General features: G+C 41.9%; 1 protein-coding gene across 1 annotated transcript; it reads right to left on the bottom strand.

The window, feature by feature from the left end:
• Nucleotides 1-1,614: 1,614 nt before the first annotated feature.
• On the bottom strand, nt 1,615-18,694 carry LOC135090010 (striatin-interacting protein 1 homolog). Its single transcript, XM_063986220.1, is given in 19 exon segments — nt 1,615-2,504; nt 3,322-3,456; nt 3,949-4,065; nt 4,490-4,805; nt 5,315-5,542; nt 6,793-6,924; nt 7,704-7,768; nt 7,771-7,818; nt 9,412-9,453; nt 9,455-9,567; nt 10,606-10,777; nt 11,956-12,101; nt 12,423-12,616; nt 13,227-13,382; nt 13,804-13,925; nt 14,406-14,567; nt 15,238-15,357; nt 16,182-16,325; nt 18,596-18,694. Coding segments are annotated over 18 exon segments (2,505 nt in total). The 5' UTR covers nt 16,260-16,325; nt 18,596-18,694; the 3' UTR covers nt 1,615-2,345.
• Between the last annotated feature and the right edge of the window lie 580 nt (nt 18,695-19,274).

The raw sequence follows: 19,274 nt of genomic DNA, 5'->3' as shown, positions 1-19,274 counted from the left end.
CATCCCCTCCACATGACCACACCAGTGTAACCTGCCTGTCCCCATCACTTCACTCATATAATTACCTATTTATAAACTAGTCCAGAAATCCCACACAGGGTGGCACAACACCACATACTCATACACACTGAGCACCATCAGTCCCTGGTGGAACCAACCTAACCTAGGACCTTAGGCATAGCAAAGCTGGCCATGTACTTCCAAATGTAATCATAAAAGAACAAATATATTCACTAATTTTCATTCTTAAATGAATACATAGAAAGGATCAAAATTTCATGATAAAAACCTCAGACATTTGATCACTATAAACCTCTGGGCCTGACGATCAAGTAATAAACATTTTCCATTCCACTCAAAACCTGCAAAGAACAATCACTCCTGCAGGTTCATACACAGACTGCCATGTATCGGTCTGACAGCTTCTTGCAGCTTCCCTTATTTTTGTGTTCTTAAGCCTGAAGTAAGATTAAACATGACACCACCTAGTTTTTATGGGAGTGTTACCATGGTGGTGTGATAATTATTCCTAGCACCACAAGCTTGGCCATGCACAAAATACCTTGCCTTGCCACCACAAAATAGGTCACCCTAAGGTGGTGTGGCCATGTCTATGTGGTCACACTTGAATCACTGCAAGAATGGCAGCATTGTGTGATGGGCCCCAAGTACTACAATTCCACACCACAAGGATTTTTAAGGAGTGGGTTGTCAGTAATAATCCCTCCCAAAATCTTCATAGATTTGTGTTCATCTCCACAGATTAAATGAAGCAAAACACAAGAAGAGAAAATAAACAAATGTAATAAATAATGCCATTTATAATAATTTCACTTGGTTATAAATAAATACAGAAAAAAAATGTACATATTCTTACCTTCCTTCCTTCATCTATTTAGTACATCAAACCACCACTTCATCAGACACACCAACTTTCTGCTGCATCACTATTTAGTTCTCTTAACTTAGACCTGTATTCAGAAATGCTCTGCTCTCTCACCACCACTACTTTCCAAGGCCACAGAAATGATTAGGTGGGTTCCCAAGTGTTTCTCCAGTTAATACTGTAAAAATCTTGTTAATATGTCACTAGAACTATAAAAACACCCTTAAATTAAAACCACATTTAATTTCAACTAGAGCCTTTTGAAGTAAGTGCAGGCAGAAGTGTTTCAGAATACAGGCCTCCTTCATCCTGCTCTGCATATGAAGGATTAGGATGATGGGCAGGACTCAGGGATCTATACAGGAGAGGTGGGGCTCACAGAAAGGGTGTCGTCCCTCTACTTCCATGCTACTGTAAGCCAGTGACTGCAAGTTTGTTGGCTGACAGGGAGAGATGTAAGATTTGTTACTCTTTAACTTCTTTCCTTATACTTGTCAATGGGGAGCATAAGGAGAGGAGAGGAGAGGAGAGGAGAGGAGAGGAGAGGAGAGAGAGAGAGAGAGAGAGAGAGAGAGAGAGAGAGAGAGAGAGAGAGAGAGAGAGAGAGAGAGAGAGAGAGAGAGAGAGAGAGAGAGAGAGAGAGAGAGAGAGAAACACAAAGGTAGTATCCAATGGAGAAGTTGCTTTCTTTTCAAATTTTCACAAATTAACCTGTAAGACTAAAACAATTTCCACTTCATAAATTGTAATTAAAGCTTCATCAAAGAATAATTCAACAGATGTAACCTTGTCGACGCCAGAACAGTTACCTCTAACAAATCATTTCACCAGACAACATAAGATAACACACAAAAGGAATCAAGTAAGTCTGTCACTGAGATTCTCCTAACGGACTCTCTAATCAATACGTGCATAACCTGTGTTTGGTAGCCACTCTTCTCTTCTTTACCACACAATGATTGAGAAACTGTACAGAGGAACACCACAGCAGGAGAAGCTAAGTGGGAGTGTGAGGTCAGATCTGCCTCCTGATGGCACAATTGTCAGGCATTCACGCCACTAGTACATCTCAGGTCTGTGGAGGCTTCAATCTATCCCACTGACTGTCACGTCTCACTCTCTGCAAGATACTGACTGAATCTTACATTTCAACAGTATCAGGATTCTGGGTGTTGGTAAAATGCAAGGTTTTCACGTACACACACACAGCCACTCTTTCACTCACACATATAGATATAGCACAAGATCTCTACACTGTATTGAAGGTTTTCACACACAATCACGCACACTCATACACTCTCACTCACACACATACAGCACAAGCTCTCTATACTGTCATAAAGATTTTCACACACACACACACACACACACACTTTCTCATTCACACACATATATAGCACAAAGTCTACACTGTGTAATAATAAAGTTTGTATCACATGTGTTTGTCTGCTGCCATCACTCATATGTTTGGGACAAGGAGCTGGTCCCAGTCTATAGAGGCTGAGAAAACCTCCTGCTGCAGCCACACCTCGTAGTGCTTTTTGAACTCCTCTGTCAGCTCCACTGGCCGGCCTAGGACACTCGTCACACAGTTGTCCAGTGGCTCAAACTCCGGGTCCTGGGAGGGGAGACATGGAGGGATTAGGAATATGTTATGGTTGTCTAGAAGGAAATTAAAGTAATGTTGTGGCCTGATGGGGGTAAAGGAAGAATTAAGGTTGACTTTAGAGTCTCTCGAAAATTAAAAACAGATTGTGACATGAAAAATCAGCAACATGGTGAACTGAGAGGGAAATACAACAGAATTAGGGTTGATTTTGGGATCCTTGGAAGTTGGAAAGTAACCAATGTTGTGAAATGAGAGGAAGAAGATAAAGCTAAACTAGGTTAAGCTTAATCCAGATAAGGAGTTAGGGTATCTTCTCTGGAAGCAGAAAAAAATTATGAAAATTGAGAGAGGTAAGAAGAAATAAACTGAGAGATATAAGATGAAATTGGTTTAAGCTCAAGATGGGGAAGAATTAAAGGCAGCTTAAAGTTCTCATGAAAAAAAAAAGAAAAAAAAAGAAAAAAAAAAAAAAAAAAAAGGATCTGAGACAAAGAAAGGAGACATTATGGTAAACATAAGATTCTCAGGAAGCTAAAAACTAACCAGTTAGAACCTGAGAGAAGGGGAAGAGATGAAATTAGAGCACACTTAAGATTCTCAGGGTACAGCAAAACATAGTGTTACATAAGAAGACAGGCCACAACAGACCTTGTGGTCCTCGCGAGGTGACCTGGCCTGACAAAAGAAAAAGGAGAGATGAGGGTGAACATAAAAATCTCAGGAAACCAGGGATGAGTACTGTATCTTTAGAGGCATGATGACAGTGAGATGAGCGATGTGTTCCCTCCCTCTTCTCTCTCTCTCTCTCTCACAAACACACACTCACAATGCTGGAGTTGTATCGGCGGGAGTTGAATCGGTCCACACACGCCCGCAGCGCACACTCTTCTGCCTGGAAGTCCCATGGCCGTGCATCAGGGTCATTGCCGTATGCCCAGTCATCGTTCAGCCGGTGCCGTACCTGGGGGTGAAGGAGGCATGGGTGGTGACAGGTGGTCTGGGTGGCAGGTGATGAGTGGTGGAGATGGGTGGTCATGGTTAAGTAATGTGGTGGATGAAGATTGCCATATATATCTGTACAAATACACACGATCAGAGTATGGCTGAGAAATATTCCTCATGAAAGGAGACTGAAGCTTAAATTTACCTACATTCCTTAAAGAGGTGTAGATTAAGAGGGGAGGTGAGAGGTGATGGCAAGTGGTCTGGGCTGACAGGTAATGAGAGGTGATGGCAGGTAGTCTGGGCTGAGTATTGTCATGGTTTATGACTGCCATGCATGTATGTACAGCAACACAACACCAAAGTACTTTAAGTGTGTTGTGAGACATGTGACAGATGGAGGGACAGATAGAAGGAAAGAACAGTTAGGGTGATACTGTTCTCAGGAGAGTGTGTGAGTGTTTAGTGTTGTGTTGGAGTGTTGGTGTGGTGATGTGGTTGGTGGGCTCACCTTCTGGTAAATGGCACTCATTGTCTTCATGTTGGTCTTGCGCCACTGCCTCCCCAGGTACTTGGTCTGCATCTTGAGCAACTTGAGCACGTACAGCTGCATCATGGCATGCTTCACCTGGATACACACACACACACACACACACACACACACACACACACACACACACACACACACACACACACAGAGGATACAAAAGGGTTGTATCAGTGCAACACATTCATTTCTTTTATGCAAGAGGTCCCTGGGGTAACAAAAAGCCCACTGAAGGCAGTTAAGAGTATTACATTAACTCAAGAAGATATTTTCTAAAGTAAAGGCACTGAAAATCATCTCTACCTACTTATGTAATATCAATGTAACCTTATCTTGCTGCATTCTGACTCCTGATAGATCGGATGGAATTTAAAAGCTGTGTGTGAAGCTGAGAGTATTTACCTAAAGTTGGGGGAGTATTTACCTGAAGCTGTGGGAGTGTTTACCTGAAGCTGAGTGAGTGAGTGAGTGAGTGAGTGAGTGAGTGAGTGAGTGTGAATGTTACCTTGAGTGTTCTCTTGAGTATTGGTGCTGACTTGAACACCACCAGCATCATGATGCGCGAGTGTTTCCACTTGCACAGCTTGTTGAGGATGCGCAGCAGGTTGGTGCAGGAGAACATGTTCCGCCAGCAGCAGGTGACGGTGCCCTGGTTGATGATGCCGCCACCATCCCCTGTGATGCCACCTCCAGGACTGCAAGTGCTGCCCCCCGGACTGGTGTTGCCGCTCCCCAGCCCCGCAGTGCCAGCCTCCAGCGCCTCTGCCGTCATCTCTGGCGGGTCGCCGATCACGCATGCCGGGAAGTCCAGCAGAGGTATCCTGTGGCAGTGTGGGGAGTGGAGGCATGTTGGACTGTTACCACCATGGTGTCCTATCTATCCACCTATATACCAAGCTGCCAATCTTATACAGGGTGGCCCAGACAAGGCACTATGCACAAACAAAGACATTAGTCCTGTCAGCCCCTGCTGGAAAGGGATTGTATTGTGGACTGCAAAGCAAAACAGTTGTCCTTCATTGAGTTCTCCCTCTGAGATAAATTACTGATATTTACATATCCGTAAATGCAAATTTGTCACATATAAACCAGGAAAGTACACAAAATCACCTTAGTTTTAATTTAAAAATATCTATCTATATACCAGGTCAGCAATCCTACTTAGGGTGTCATAGACCAAGCACCACACACTTATATACACAGCATTCACACTCTTAGCCCTGAAACACTTAAAAAAAGTGAACCAAAATTTGCCAGCAGTGAAGTGTTGCCACAAGACATGTCACAAAGCATACACTAGTGGGTGACAAGGTGGTGTGGGGTGACTCACCAGTTCTTGGCCTGCACATAAGCCATGATGTTCTGGTTGAAGAATTTGAGGATGAGTGGGATGCAGTTGGCGAAGACCAGATGCTGCGACATGAACTCAAACTGGTAGACATGGTTGAGGCGGAAGTGTTTGAGGAGCAACAGCAGTGTGGCAGAGACGGCCTTCACCAGCACCTCCTTGTGGCGGTTGACGTCCACGCCAAGCTTCATGCTCTGCACCACTGTCATGCTGCGGGGAGGCAGGTATGAGGGTCAAAGGGTCACCTTGCGTGCAGGACTGAGGCAAGGTGGAGAAGGTACAATAAGGTGACAGTGATAGGAAATGATGACAGTGACAGGCAGACAGTGTCATTGAAACACTAAGAAACTGGCCTACTGAAGGTGCCACTCTCTTAAGAGGACAGTTCAAACAAATATCCAAAATTATGAGAAGTGTCTTGAAACCTCCCTCTTGAGAGAGTTTAAGTCACAAATAAGAGGAAATACAGAAGCATGTAGAATACTAATAACATGTATATAAACAAGTAGGTATGCAGTGACAAGACAAAGAAAGCTGACCAAAAATCACTTCTGCCTTAGTAACAATCTTGGCCTGACTGGTAGTGACAATGATATTGGTATAAAAATAATGTGCCACAAGTTGGTTATGTAGCACTGGACTCATGTTTGCTGTGTGTTCCGTCAGGGGTTCAGTTCCTGGTGACGGCCTCTGATGGCAAATATTCCACAGCCTTCAGATCAACTCCCCAGTGTTTCCCTCATGCTCCAAATGGGGGATATGACAAATACATAAACAAACAAGTGAATAATGTCCAAGCATCATAGACAGACTCAACCACACACATATCAAATAAGTGAATGAATAAATGAATACATATTAATATTAGCAAATGAAAACAGCTAAATGCTCATCAGAAATAAAAATAACCAGGAAAAAAAAAGTGAATTAACAAAACAGATAATAAACTAATGAACACACAATTTTCTAACATCATGTATACCTATAAGAAAAGTTGAACCAATAAATAAATGCATAAATAATGAATGTTACACACATACCTAAAAGAAAATAAATAAAAATAAATAAATAAATAGAAAATATAAATAAATTAATTAATAAAAAAATAAAAAAATAAAATAAATAAAACATGTAAATACATATCACTAATTATGTTACACACACACACACACACACACACACACACACACACACACACACACACACACACACTAAAAAAGAAAATATAGAATAAAATAAAGAGGAAATAGATAAATAACAACTGTCACATACACACCTAATAAAAAGTAAAATATATAAACAAATGAATAAATAAACACATACACAACTGATGCCTACTAACTAGAAAATATACAAATACATAACCCATATACAACTAATACCTGATAAATAAATAAATAAATAAATAAATAAATAAATAAATAAATAAATAAATATACAAGCCAGGCCCAGCAACTCACGGCATCTCCTCAGGCAGAACGTCAGCCATTATGTTGATGGAGTCTGTCTTGGCCTTGGAGGTTGGGGCAGCAGCCAGAAGGATCTTGAGCAAGGCGATCATGCATTGGGGAAGTGTGGGCAGCATGGCCTGGGGCGGGAGTGGGGGAGAGATGAGAATGGGAGACAGGGAAGAGAACAAAGATAGGTGGTACAGAGGATATGACAAGGGTGACATAAGCAAAATTCTAAGGGTCTGTAATCAGGATAGAACAAATAATTGGTTCAATCTTGAAAAACTGAGATTAAAAAAAAAAGAGATAGGAAAGAATTGGTTCTCAAACAGAGTGATAGATGAATGGAATTACCTCAGTAATCAGGTTGTTAGTGCTGAGTCATTAGGGAGCTTTACAGGAAGATTAAAAAAATTTATGGAAGGTAATGATAGGTGGAAATAATAGGCGTGTTTCATACAGGGACTGCCACATGTAGGCCTGAAGGCTTCTTGCAGCTTCCCTTGTTTTCTTATGTTCTTAGATACAAGATGGTCATGTTAACCCATTCACTCCTACTTGCCACATCTTTCCTGTATCACTAACCACTCTGACAAATCTTTTGTTCTACAGCCACCTCTAAAGAAAAGAGACTGGCTGAGCTGGAATGAAAGCCAACCAGGGTCCATATTCTTAAAACACCCTGGTGCTTTATCTCCATTACTTTCATCAAGCTCTTAAGGAAGTTTCAAGGGATTTTATTGGTATTAACAGATTTCAGTGATAGATTAAAATGGATTCTATGTAAAAAAAAAAAAAAAAAAAAAAAAAGAAAAAAAAAGGTGGTTATTCATCTCCGTGGCCTTTGAAAATGGACGTGATGAGAAAATAAAGTGGTTAAGAATACAGGCCCAGATAATGTCAGACACAGCCTCAACTGGTACAGAATCTCGGCAGGTGTCTGGGGAACCTCTATCTCTGGGTGAGACAATGGGTTCTTGGTCATCTTTCCTCCTCCTGCCGGATCTGCTTCTCTGACAGGGACACGTACACATGCTGTGTGAGAGAGAGAGAGAGAGAGAGAGAGAGAGAGAGAGAGAGAGAGAGAGAGAGAGAGAGAGAGAGAGAGAGAGAGAGAGAGAGAGAGAGAGAGAGAGAGAGAGAGAGAGAGAGAGAGAGAGAGAGAGAGAGAGAGAGAGAGAGAGAGAGAGAGAGAGAGAGAGAGAGAGAGAGAGAGAGAGAGAGAGAGAGAGAGAGAGAGAGAGAGAGAGAGAGAGAGAGAGAGAGAGAGAGAGAGAGAGAGAGAGAGAGAGAGAGAGAGAGAGAGAGAGAGAGAGAGAGAGAGAGAGAGAGAGAGAGAGAGAGAGAGAGAGAGAGAGAGAGAGAGAGAGAGAGAGAGAGAGAGAGAGAGAGAGAGAGAGAGAGAGAGAGAGAGAGAGAGAGAGAGAGAGAGAGAGAGAGAGAGAGAGAGAGAGAGAGAGAGAGAGAGAGAGAGAGAGAGAGAGAGAGAGAGAGAGAGAGAGAGAGAGAGAGAGAGAGAGAGAGAGAGAGAGAGAGAGAGAGAGAGAGAGAGAGAGAGAGAGAGAGAGAGAGAGAGAGAGAGAGAGAGAGAGAGAGAGAGAGAGAGAGAGAGAGAGAGAGAGAGAGAGAGAGAGAGAGAGAGAGAGAGAGAGAGAGAGAGAGAGAGAGAGAGAGAGAGAGAGACGAGAGAGAGAGAGAGAGAGAGAGAGAGAGAGAGAGAGCAGGGGGGATTTATTTATTTTGTTTGTATTTTCACCAAACCTTTTGTTATTTATAAGATATTTGACTATTTGTACATTTATAGTCAAGTACATTGTAAGTAACTCAAGGCTCTGACAGAAAAAATAAAAGCCAGTTTGCTACATGTCAGAATACAATGACAGAGTTACCATGTTTGTGTGTCATCTAGCGTTGAAATTACTGGGTCAGACTTGACTTACTGTGGTGGAGTCCTGTGCCAAACTCAGCCAAAAATGTTATAAAAATTATGGAACACTTTACACATTCTTAGATCATGAGCCAAGTTGTCATGTTATAATAATATTTTATAACTTTCTTGCTATAAAAACCATTAATTATCATCATTATTAAAGGAAATACTCTACATCTACTCTGGTCTTTGGATTGCAGTAGGTGCAGTCTCATTATGAAGGGGCAGTGGTAAACCAGTGTGTGTTGTTGAGCCTTATGGTGGAAGTGTGTGGCCAGCTGTGCTATGCCTAAATTCCTTGGGTGTAGTGGGGTGGTCCACAAGACTGTCCCTTTCCACCAGGGGCTGAGGGGGCTAAGAGTGTGAATGATGTGTGTGTGTGTCTGTGTGCGTGTGTGGTGCTTTGTCTGGACCACCCCATGTGGGATTGCCAGTCTGGTATAAAGATAAAGATACATTTGTACATATGTAATAAATAAATAAATAAATAAATAAATAAATAAACATCCTGGTTAAAAAACTTAAGTCAGTTTGTAGCATGTGAGCAATACAATGGCAGTGCTGAGTGTTACCTTGTTTGTGTGTCCTCAGTGGCTAAAATTACAGTGCAAGACTTGATGTGGTGGAGGCCCTGTGCATATATCACCACCCACACACACACACACACACACACACACACACACACACTGGGGACCCACCTTGCTGAGCACCTTGACCCCTTCATGGATGGGCTGTGGCAGGGCCGGCCAGGGAGGTGCGGTCGCCCTGCAGCTGGAACCCAACAAACTTGATGCGAGTGTTGTCCAGGAAGGAGTCGATGTCCTTCTGCCTCACCTTGGGCGTCCACGGCAGGCCTGATGGGCAAACAGGTGAATAGTGGATAGTATACTGATTGTTACTATGATTATTTATTACATTTCATTATTTTTTTCCCAAAGTGAGAAGAAAGCAAGGTTGAGTAGGTAAAGAGGTGCACTGCTGTGGTACTGATTATTATTATATTTTGTTAGGTTTTTCATTATGAGAAGACCAACCAAGGCACTAAATGGGGGAAGAGAGAGAGAGAGAGAGAGAGAGAGAGAGAGAGAGAGAGAGAGAGAGAGAGAGAGAGAGAGAGAGAGAGAGAGAGAGAGAGAGAGAGAGAGAGAGAGAGAGAGAGAGAGAGAGAGAGAGAGAGAGAGAGAGAGAGAGAGAGAGAGAGAGAGAGATACAGTGTGGGCTTTCAAACTGTACTGCAGGATGGAAGATCATTCTCATTCCAGCAAAGAAATAGTGATAACATTCTCATCACAGTAAGGAATGAGCAGATGAATGATGAAAAATGTTAATTTAAAACATTCCCATCACAAGCAATGAAAGAACAGTGATAAAGAACTTCAATACAAAACAATCTTATCACAGGTAATAATCAAAGAACAGCCATGAAAATGTGTGAATTTAAGAATACTCATAAACTTTAAATTCACATGTTTGTAATGGTAGGACAGAAACATTTGCTTGCATACCACTGAATTAAGTTAATCTGCAAACACTCTCTCACACTCTGACACCCAGCTGACAGTCCCTTGACAGACCTTACACACCCAGTGGGAAGCAACACAACACACACAGACACAAGACAGCAACACAACACACACAGCCACAGAGGAATCAGTAACACAACAAACACTGACACAAGACACAGCAATACAACACAGACACAAGAGATACAGCAATACAACACAAACACACACACACACACACACACACACACACACACACACACACACACACAATGAGATTCCACAACACAACACCCAGAGACCAACACAGGACAGCAAACCATAGGGCAGCAAAAACACATAAGACTTCACAACACAACACAGGTGAGGACACAGGGAGAGCAGACCCACCCTTGTTTGTGGTGTGATTGGCGACAGGGGTGCCGGGGCGGGGTGAGGGTGGCTGGGGCAGGTCTGGGGGCTCATCAATGTCATTGGTTGGCTGGTCATCGTCATCTGCTGCGGCTGTCAGGTCCAGCTCCCCCACACTGTCATCCAGGCTGCTCTGCTTCATTAGCCCTTGCTGTGTGTGAGGGGGTTGTGAGGGTGAGGCACACACATACATGTGCACACACACAAAATGCAATTAGGTAAGAAGATGCACATGAACACACACACAAACAGTCATTATAATTTCTTATTTTCATACATCAGTCTACTCTCTTTTTCTCTCATTTGTTTCATGGTGTGTGCATGTGTGTTCATTTTCATTAACCTTCCTAGATGATATTCTTATCACCATATAGTCAGTGCTGAAGTATACACACACACACACACACAGTGATCAAATGCTTGAATGTTTGAAGAAAATTAGTTTCTACAATAAATCAAGCAACCAAAACCCAAATGTCACATATACAAGGCAGGGTGGCTGCCTTGAGAGGACGGCTGGGAAATACACTGGAATAATTATAACACAAATGCAGAAGTAGAAATAGAAATGGAGAATGATCACTAAACCATGTAAGTAGACAGTAAATGAACCTGAATGGTAACAAAAGCATACTTAAAAGACAGGTAGTCACTGAAAAATATCCAATAAAATCCTCTCAACATTTCATTGAGGCTGAAGCACACATCAGAACACACTTCAGAGGCAAAGTGTCAAAGTGAGTGAGGTAAACAGCAATCCCAAGTAATAATATATAGGACAGAAGCATGAAGAATAAGGAACACCCACAATTGTAGGATAAAAACACGTGCAAACAAGCCACCATGAGCTGGATCCAAATTCCTGTAGATTACAATGGCTGTCCGTTTAATGGAAGCTGAACCAAGCAAGCCGTATCAACTGAAATGAATTCACAAAACTAAGTGCTAACTGACTGCTGCTATACATAACACACCAACCACAGCACTGCTGTCACAGTATCACTATTGGGTTATACACAGCCTCCTCACAGTCTAGAGGTATTAGTATTGTTTTCCTGCTAAGTGCTATAAAGTTTAGTGTAAAGTACATCATTAAATAAACAGGTAAAATTAAGTAAAATATTAGAACACACACACACACACACACACACACACACACACACACACACACACACACACACACACACACACACACACACCAAAAAGGAAAAGAAAAATAAAGAATACAAAAATTATCATAATCAAAGTAAGAGTATATGCATGATAAATACACAAAAATAAGCAAAATATTACACACACACACACACATACATGCACACCAGGACCCACCCTTCTGAATGGCCGCCTCTTCTGGTTGTTTTGTTGCTCTATGAGGTCAGCGGCAGAGGCAGGGGGAGAGGAGGCCCTCATGGTGCGCGCCACGGCCAGGGTGTCCTCCTCACATGGCTGCAGCCCGTGCTTCTGCCGGTACTCATCTGGGGGAGGGAGGGAGTGTGCCTGTAAGAGTGGCTGCCACCAGGAATATAACAAACAGGGACTGAATAACAAAAACATTTGAACTAGAGTCGTCAGTGACAAGACAATGAGAGTGAGCTGATGGTAATGAAGCCAGTCAGTCTTAAACCAATACTAATAGCTGGTCACTCAGTCTTAACACACACAAACATATACACAAGCCAGTCACTCAGTCCTAACACACACACACACACACACACACACACCAGTCAGTCAGTCACTCAGTCCTAACACAGGTGACATGAACAAGAAGCACCAGTCCAGCCATCCCTGCCACTCACTCTTCATGATGGCCAGCTGCTGTGTGCCACCCAGGGAGGAAAGCAGCACCTTCCAGAGCAGCAGCAGCACTTTCCTGATGGGGAAGTGTGGGGCTGACGAGTTACAGAACTTGGTCACCATCCCTAGCAGGGTCATGGCCACCAGCTCCCCATCCTCTCCCTGTGGCTGCCCAAGCTCCTCACAAAAGCATAACCTGAGGGAAGGAAGGAGAGGGTCAGGGTGTAAGTCGTGTCTGAGAGCTCTTGAGATTGAGTTTTAGTGAAAGGGTAAATTATCACTTGTACTTGTCTAGCTAGCACTATTGTCAATGCTATTACCATTACTACTACTACAATTGTCTTAGAATAATATTAACCATGCAGGGCTGAATGGTGTAAAATGAAATGCAGCCAATTCTGTATTCTGTTAAATTGTAAATGATACAAATGTGTTTCTCTAAATGTCATTCACTTTACATTAGTTTGTTAAAAGCAGAACAAGAGCTTGACTCAAATTTAATGTAAAGCTATTTAAACACACACACACACACACACACACACACAAACATTTAGTCACCTGAGCATTAAACTATTTAAACACACAAACACAAACACACACATTTATTCATCTGAGCATTATATCAACGGTTAGTGGGGAGGGAATTTGAAGAGAAACATAAGAACACTATTTACCTATTTAGATGGAGATGGTAAAAAAATGACAGAACTTGATAAATACTAATAAGCAAATACACACACACACACACACACACACACACACACACACACACACACACACACACACACACACACACCCAAACACACCTGGTCTGCGTCTGTGCCTCATTGTCCTCATCGCATGGCACCCTGAGCGTCTCCACAATGGTGTACATGACGGACAGGATCACCCGCAGGTCAGCCGAATCTGCCAGGCTGGCTGACACCGCCAACTTGCGCTGCCCCTCTGAGTTCCCAACATTGCTGGGTGAACTGAGCAAATTACTCTGCTGAACTATGGACACCAGTGAGGTAGACTGGTCACTCTATTGAATGTATCATAAGGTTGACATGTAACACCAATAAAAGATGACAGCCATGGAAGGAAATTAAGGAAGGAAGGAATTTATTACCTACCGAAATAACAAAAAGGACAGATGAGGATGAGAAATAAACATTTTGATATGGAGAGGAGAGGAGAAAAAAAAAAAAAAAAAAAAAAAAAAAAAAAAAGTGAGAATTGAAAAAAATCTCTAGTTACTAAGGAAATTACATCAATTAATTTTTGTTTTGTTAATATGCATAAACCTTTTGATACAAAAGAAAAAAAAAGGGGGAGGTAATGAATAAAATCTTAAGTCACCAGGAGATTAAAGACTTAAGAAGGCAATGTGGAGTGACTCACTCAATCTCGAGGTGCAGCAGCTGGAGGAAGGATGCCCACACACCACACTGCACCAGCAGGAACACATTGCGTCGCGCCCACATGCCCTGCTCCCGGTCACTCTGCACCTCACCCCAGCAACCCTGAGGTGGAAAGTGGGAGGGAGGAAGGGAGCATCAGGCTCTGCTCCACCACACTGTGCAATTCACCTACAGTTGTCAGCTGGTCACCTAGCCAGCCATTCCCCTATGGAAAGAGTTCAAGCACTCTCTGGAAGTCCCTGCCTGCTTCTGTATTTCCTCCTGCCTTGGACTTGAACTGTTTCAACAAGATTTCAAGGCATTCATCCTCAAATTTTGGATAAGCCTATTAACTACTCTCTCTGATGACTGACATCTTTAGTGGACTTTTTCTTTTCTGTTTTCTTTTTTTTTTTCACCTTTGGCCAGAGTCCCCTCTCTCATAAAAGAAAAACAAGCACTTCTGTCATTTTACCAGATGCACAACCTTGAGAGGTGACCTGCAACACTAAAAGTAATTTTTCCTGAACCTACCCATAATAAACAAACTATCATTTCCTGCACTTTACCAGCCCACCAACACCCCAGACAAGGTCAGCTGACCTGCACAATGTACAGGATGGCCCGGGCTGCTCTCATGCGGTGTGTGCGGGATGACAGCTCAAGGTGGTCTGCTAGGCGGATGATGAGTGCACGGTGGCTCACATCTGATGCTGACTGCCACAGCGGCACCACCCCCAGCTCCCCACACACCTCCTCCCATGCCTGCACAGACAGAGGGACAGATACAATAGATGGGTTTACTGGATACAAAAAGAATACAGTTATAAATTATGATTGCAGATGGCTGTGTGGCATTATGTATATTATTTATACATTATTTAGGTTTAGAGAGTGAAAATGTAAATCTTTTATCAATGAAGGAGTGAATCTTGTTTTCTTCATAATAAAAACATAACTGCAGTGAAGGAAAAGCAAGCAGTCACTCACTCCCCCATACCAACACTACACTCCACAAAATTAAAGGAAAACAAAGAAAAAAGTTACTATTTTCATTATAAAAAAAAAAAAAAAACAAGAGCAGGAAAAGAATGAGAGAGAGAGAGAGAGAGAGAGAGAGAGAGAGAGAGAGAGAGAGAGAGAGAGAGAGAGAGAGAGAGAGAGAGAGAGAGAGAGAGAGAGAGAGAGAGAGAGAGAGAGAGAGAGAGACTAACTTGCTCATTCATACCAACTAAACACTTCATAAAGAATGTCTAATCTTTTAAAACTCCATAAAAAAAGACATCTTACGGAAATACATACTTACTTACCAACTCTGAATACTGATATATAAGTACACAATACATACTTATCAAGCATAATGAATAAACTAGTGAACAATTAAATCAAAGCATACAACAGGGAGGGCAAACAAGGCAGATGAGCCACAAATCACCTTGAGGTTGAGCTGGTACTCTGGGCCCTCAGTGTAGGAGTACAGCTCGGTGACCTCATTCTCTGGTAAGTCAGCGTCGTCATAGTTGAATTCAATGTCAGGGCAGTCGGTCATACTAGCCTGGAAGGAAGGGGAAACAACATTAGGCACAACAATACACTGGCAAGAAGATACAAGAAAAGAAGATGAACTGGTTTGGATAACTTACAAGAGGGAGTGAAGAGTGTTGATGGGAGAATAAAAGTGGAAAGAAGATGCAACAATATATCTAAATGAAAGTACAAAAAGAGAGGATGAACTGGTTTGGAGACATTACAAGAGTGGGTAAAGAGTGTGTTGATTAAAGAATGGTAGATGCAGAATGGATGAAAGGAAAAACAAGGCAGGTTAAAGATGGAAGGACTGCAAAGGAGATGATCTGAGAGAGAGAGAGAGAGAGAGAGAGAGAGAGAGAGAGAGAGAGAGAGAGAGAGAGAGAGAGAGAGAGAGAGAGAGAGAGAGAGAGAGGGGTAGTAGTATTAGTAGTAACAGCAGTAAGATGCTATTTGTAAAGAATTAAAGTGGTCTTAAGAAAAGTTTTAGAACACCATTTGTTACTGATTATACAATAACAGTAATAGAATGCCATTTGTTAATCTAACACACACACACACACACAGCCCTGTCATCCAACACCACAAACACAACACCCACGCCCACACAAGACACCACCCACACACTCCCACCCCCACGTCCACACCACTCCCCCAAAACACCACCTTCACGCCCACAGCAACACCCACACGCCCACTGCACACCCTCACGCCCACACAACAAAACGTAAACAAACAAGAGTCAATCAATAAGACGAAAGCACAACAAGCTAAGCACTTCCTCCATTCATCTCTACTCTTATCCGTGCTGTGGGCGTGAGGGCGGCGCGGCGAGGGCGTGGGCTTACTCACGTCCGAGTCCTGCCGCTGCCTGGTGAATATTTCTCTCAGCTTGGGAGCAGACCGCCGCCCCTCGCCATTAGTCTCCATAGTAATAGTGTACGCTCGTAGCCCGCCATCTTGTTTGCTTATTACGGGGAATATTGTGCTCTTATGCTAGGAAATTAAAATGAGAATGGTGTGATAAACTGTACGTTAGTTTTGGTGGTTGGTATAAGGAAAGTTATTGTTTTTTTTTTTTTAAATGCTAATGTGTTAAGCTCGTATCCCGCCGCCTTATTTGAATATATATATTTTTTTTTCATGCAAGCAAAACAAAGTGAATGAAGAAAATAATTAACGGATGTTCATGTAAATTTTGGTTATTAATATGTGAAAAAAAAAATACTATGGTATTGGAATAGCAGCTCGCCAACTCTTGAGTTCTTATACTAGAAAATACATAAATGATTAAATAATATCCATGTAAATTTTGGTTACCAATATACGAAAAAGAAAAAAATATCTTTCTGTAGCAACAGGGGACGCGTGTGACCCGCCACCTCATGCACTTGTGTATGTTGAATCTCTCCAGGAACTCCTTCACTGCCTCCCTCATCTTTCCATTCGTCTCTACAGTCCTTCATCTAGCACGTCACATTCTCTCCACGAACTCATCCACTGCCTCCCTCATCCTTCCATTCGTCTCTCTTCACAGCCCCAGCAGAAGCACCATCCATTCTCTTCCTGTCTTCTCTACGCTTTCATTACAATAGACATTTCCATACCATTTTGTTGTCCAAAGATCTTTCAGCTGTTGCTCAACAACCACTAAACCATTTGGGTTGTCGACAGTCTGAGAGCTACAGACCCTAAAGTCCACATTTAATGCATATTACAGTATTCTTCATATGAATTGAACTGTGGCATCTGCAATAAGCACCACACATCGATAAGTTACGTAACTCATCTTAATATTTTTTCCCATGATTGATGTTAACTAATAACTTATCACTGTACACTTAATGCAGGGTGTCCTTCAAAAAGTTATATTTTTACTTATTGACTAGTGTTTAACAAAACGTCTCTTTCTTTTCAGGTTATTCAAAAATCGTAGCTTTTTTTTTCTTCCCTGAGAGGTGGACAGAAGAGAGACGGAAGAAGGAATAGAGATAGAAGAATGAAACACAAAAGCAGGCAGGGTTTCAAAATTTACTAAAGATGAGAGTGAAAGCAGTGATTAACTCTTGCATTAATGAGGTGGAGAGTAAGAAAGCTGGTGCAGCGAGGTGACGGGAGTGGAAGAGGAAGCAGTGAGCAAGTTCAGAGGAGCAGTAACTATAGAGTAAGCAAAGATATAACTACGGGAACTAACAGACTGAAACTCCTTGATGGTTTTTCTCCTTGCCAGTGATGTCTTTCAAAATCATATCCTCACCTTGCCCCAGAACGAGTGACTAACAGTGGGAAGGAGCCGCAGCAATTGAGAGGTTGAAAAACAAAGGTGATATTTGTGAATCACACATTACGGCAGGAAATTAAGCGCAGGACACCGGTATACGCCCAGGTTATGAAGGAGGACGAAGAGGAGGAGAATGATGATGATTTTAATGAAGTCCATGACGATGATGATGATAATGACGATAATGACAACGATGTATTAAGCAACACTCTACCATGAACCAAACACAGCACATCGCCCTCCCATCTCCTCTCCTTCCACTTCCTTCAAATCGCAGCAGAGGCGTGCAGTGGCGGTGGGTCAGTGTTGGTGTTGGAGTGAACAGTCATGATTGAGGCTTTCACAATATTAACAGCTAAAGTGGATACGACAACTACGTATACTTTATTCGAAAACCTTAGAGGCATAAGCTCCTACTTCACGGTGGGGCATCTCTGTTCTTGCTTCTCATTGGTCTGTATTCTGAAACGCGCTACTCTCACCACGACTATTTTCAAAGGCCACAGAGATGAATAGCTGGGTTCTCAAGGGTGTTTCTTGTGTTAATAATATAGAGCTCTTGTTAATCTGTCACTAGAAGCAGGAAAAAAAAAAGTGTAGCTTCAACTAGAGCCTTCTGAAAGTATTAGATGTGTGGTGCAGAAGCATTTCACAGTACGAGCCATGGGGTGACGGAATTCAGTGAGAGTGCCCTATACACCGCTTCGTTGTTTCATAATTAACACATCATACATTTCCTCGGACAGCATGAATGTTATCATTTCATCATCTAAAGTAAATGTCTTATGACCTGAGCACAAAAGTGAGTCAAGCACATTTCTTGCAGAAGAGATACGGTAGTGTAAGTCAAGAGGCTTGTAAAATTCTTCGTGAGCATCGCGATGATAAGAAGGAAGGGAACCGACGTGGTAACCTATACACGTCCTTCAAGGAGACAAGTCCAACCAGGCAGCAACAGTCCCCCCCCGTCCAGGATCGTCGATACCTTGAACAGCCTGCCTGGGAGAAAAAGTCTGGGCGCACACACAGCTGCTCCTCTTCCCGCCACGGAGACCTCCACGGGGATCTTGATTCAGATTATGGGACGCCATGTTCTCTCATCAGTATGGAAAAAAAAAAAAAAGAAAAAAAAATTATATATATATATATATATATATATATATATATATATATATATATATATATATATATATATATATATATATATATATATATATATATATATCATAAAAATGAAAATAAAGATAAAAATAAATAAACAAATAAATAAATAAATAAATAAATAAATGTCAGGTTCTCATGGGTAATTTCTAATTGGGGATTGTAAAACTGTAAAACTGACCCGAATCATGAAAACAACATTTAAAATTCACCGAGTTCCACTACACCCTGCTAGTGTAGGCAAGATTAGGCATCAGAACGCTTGAAAATGTGGCTCCTTGCTATCATTAAGGCTCGCTTTTTTGTTTCCTCTGTGGTAAAACAGTAGTTTGGAAATAACTGAATTTTAGATTGTTTAGTTTAATTGTCAGTCAGGAGTGTAGCTTTTGTACCGATATTTTTTTTTTTCCCTCTTTCTTTGTTTCATTTAGTTTTCTCTTGTGACCAAAATTTATGTACTGTTCTAGTGTTCTTTGTATTTCTTCAATACAATTATTTTTAAA

Source organism: Scylla paramamosain, chromosome 34 (assembly GCF_035594125.1).
Source record: "Scylla paramamosain isolate STU-SP2022 chromosome 34, ASM3559412v1, whole genome shotgun sequence".
In the NCBI taxonomy this organism is placed as follows: Eukaryota; Metazoa; Arthropoda; class Malacostraca; order Decapoda; family Portunidae; genus Scylla; species Scylla paramamosain.
This window is presented reverse-complemented; position numbering and strand designations above follow the sequence as displayed.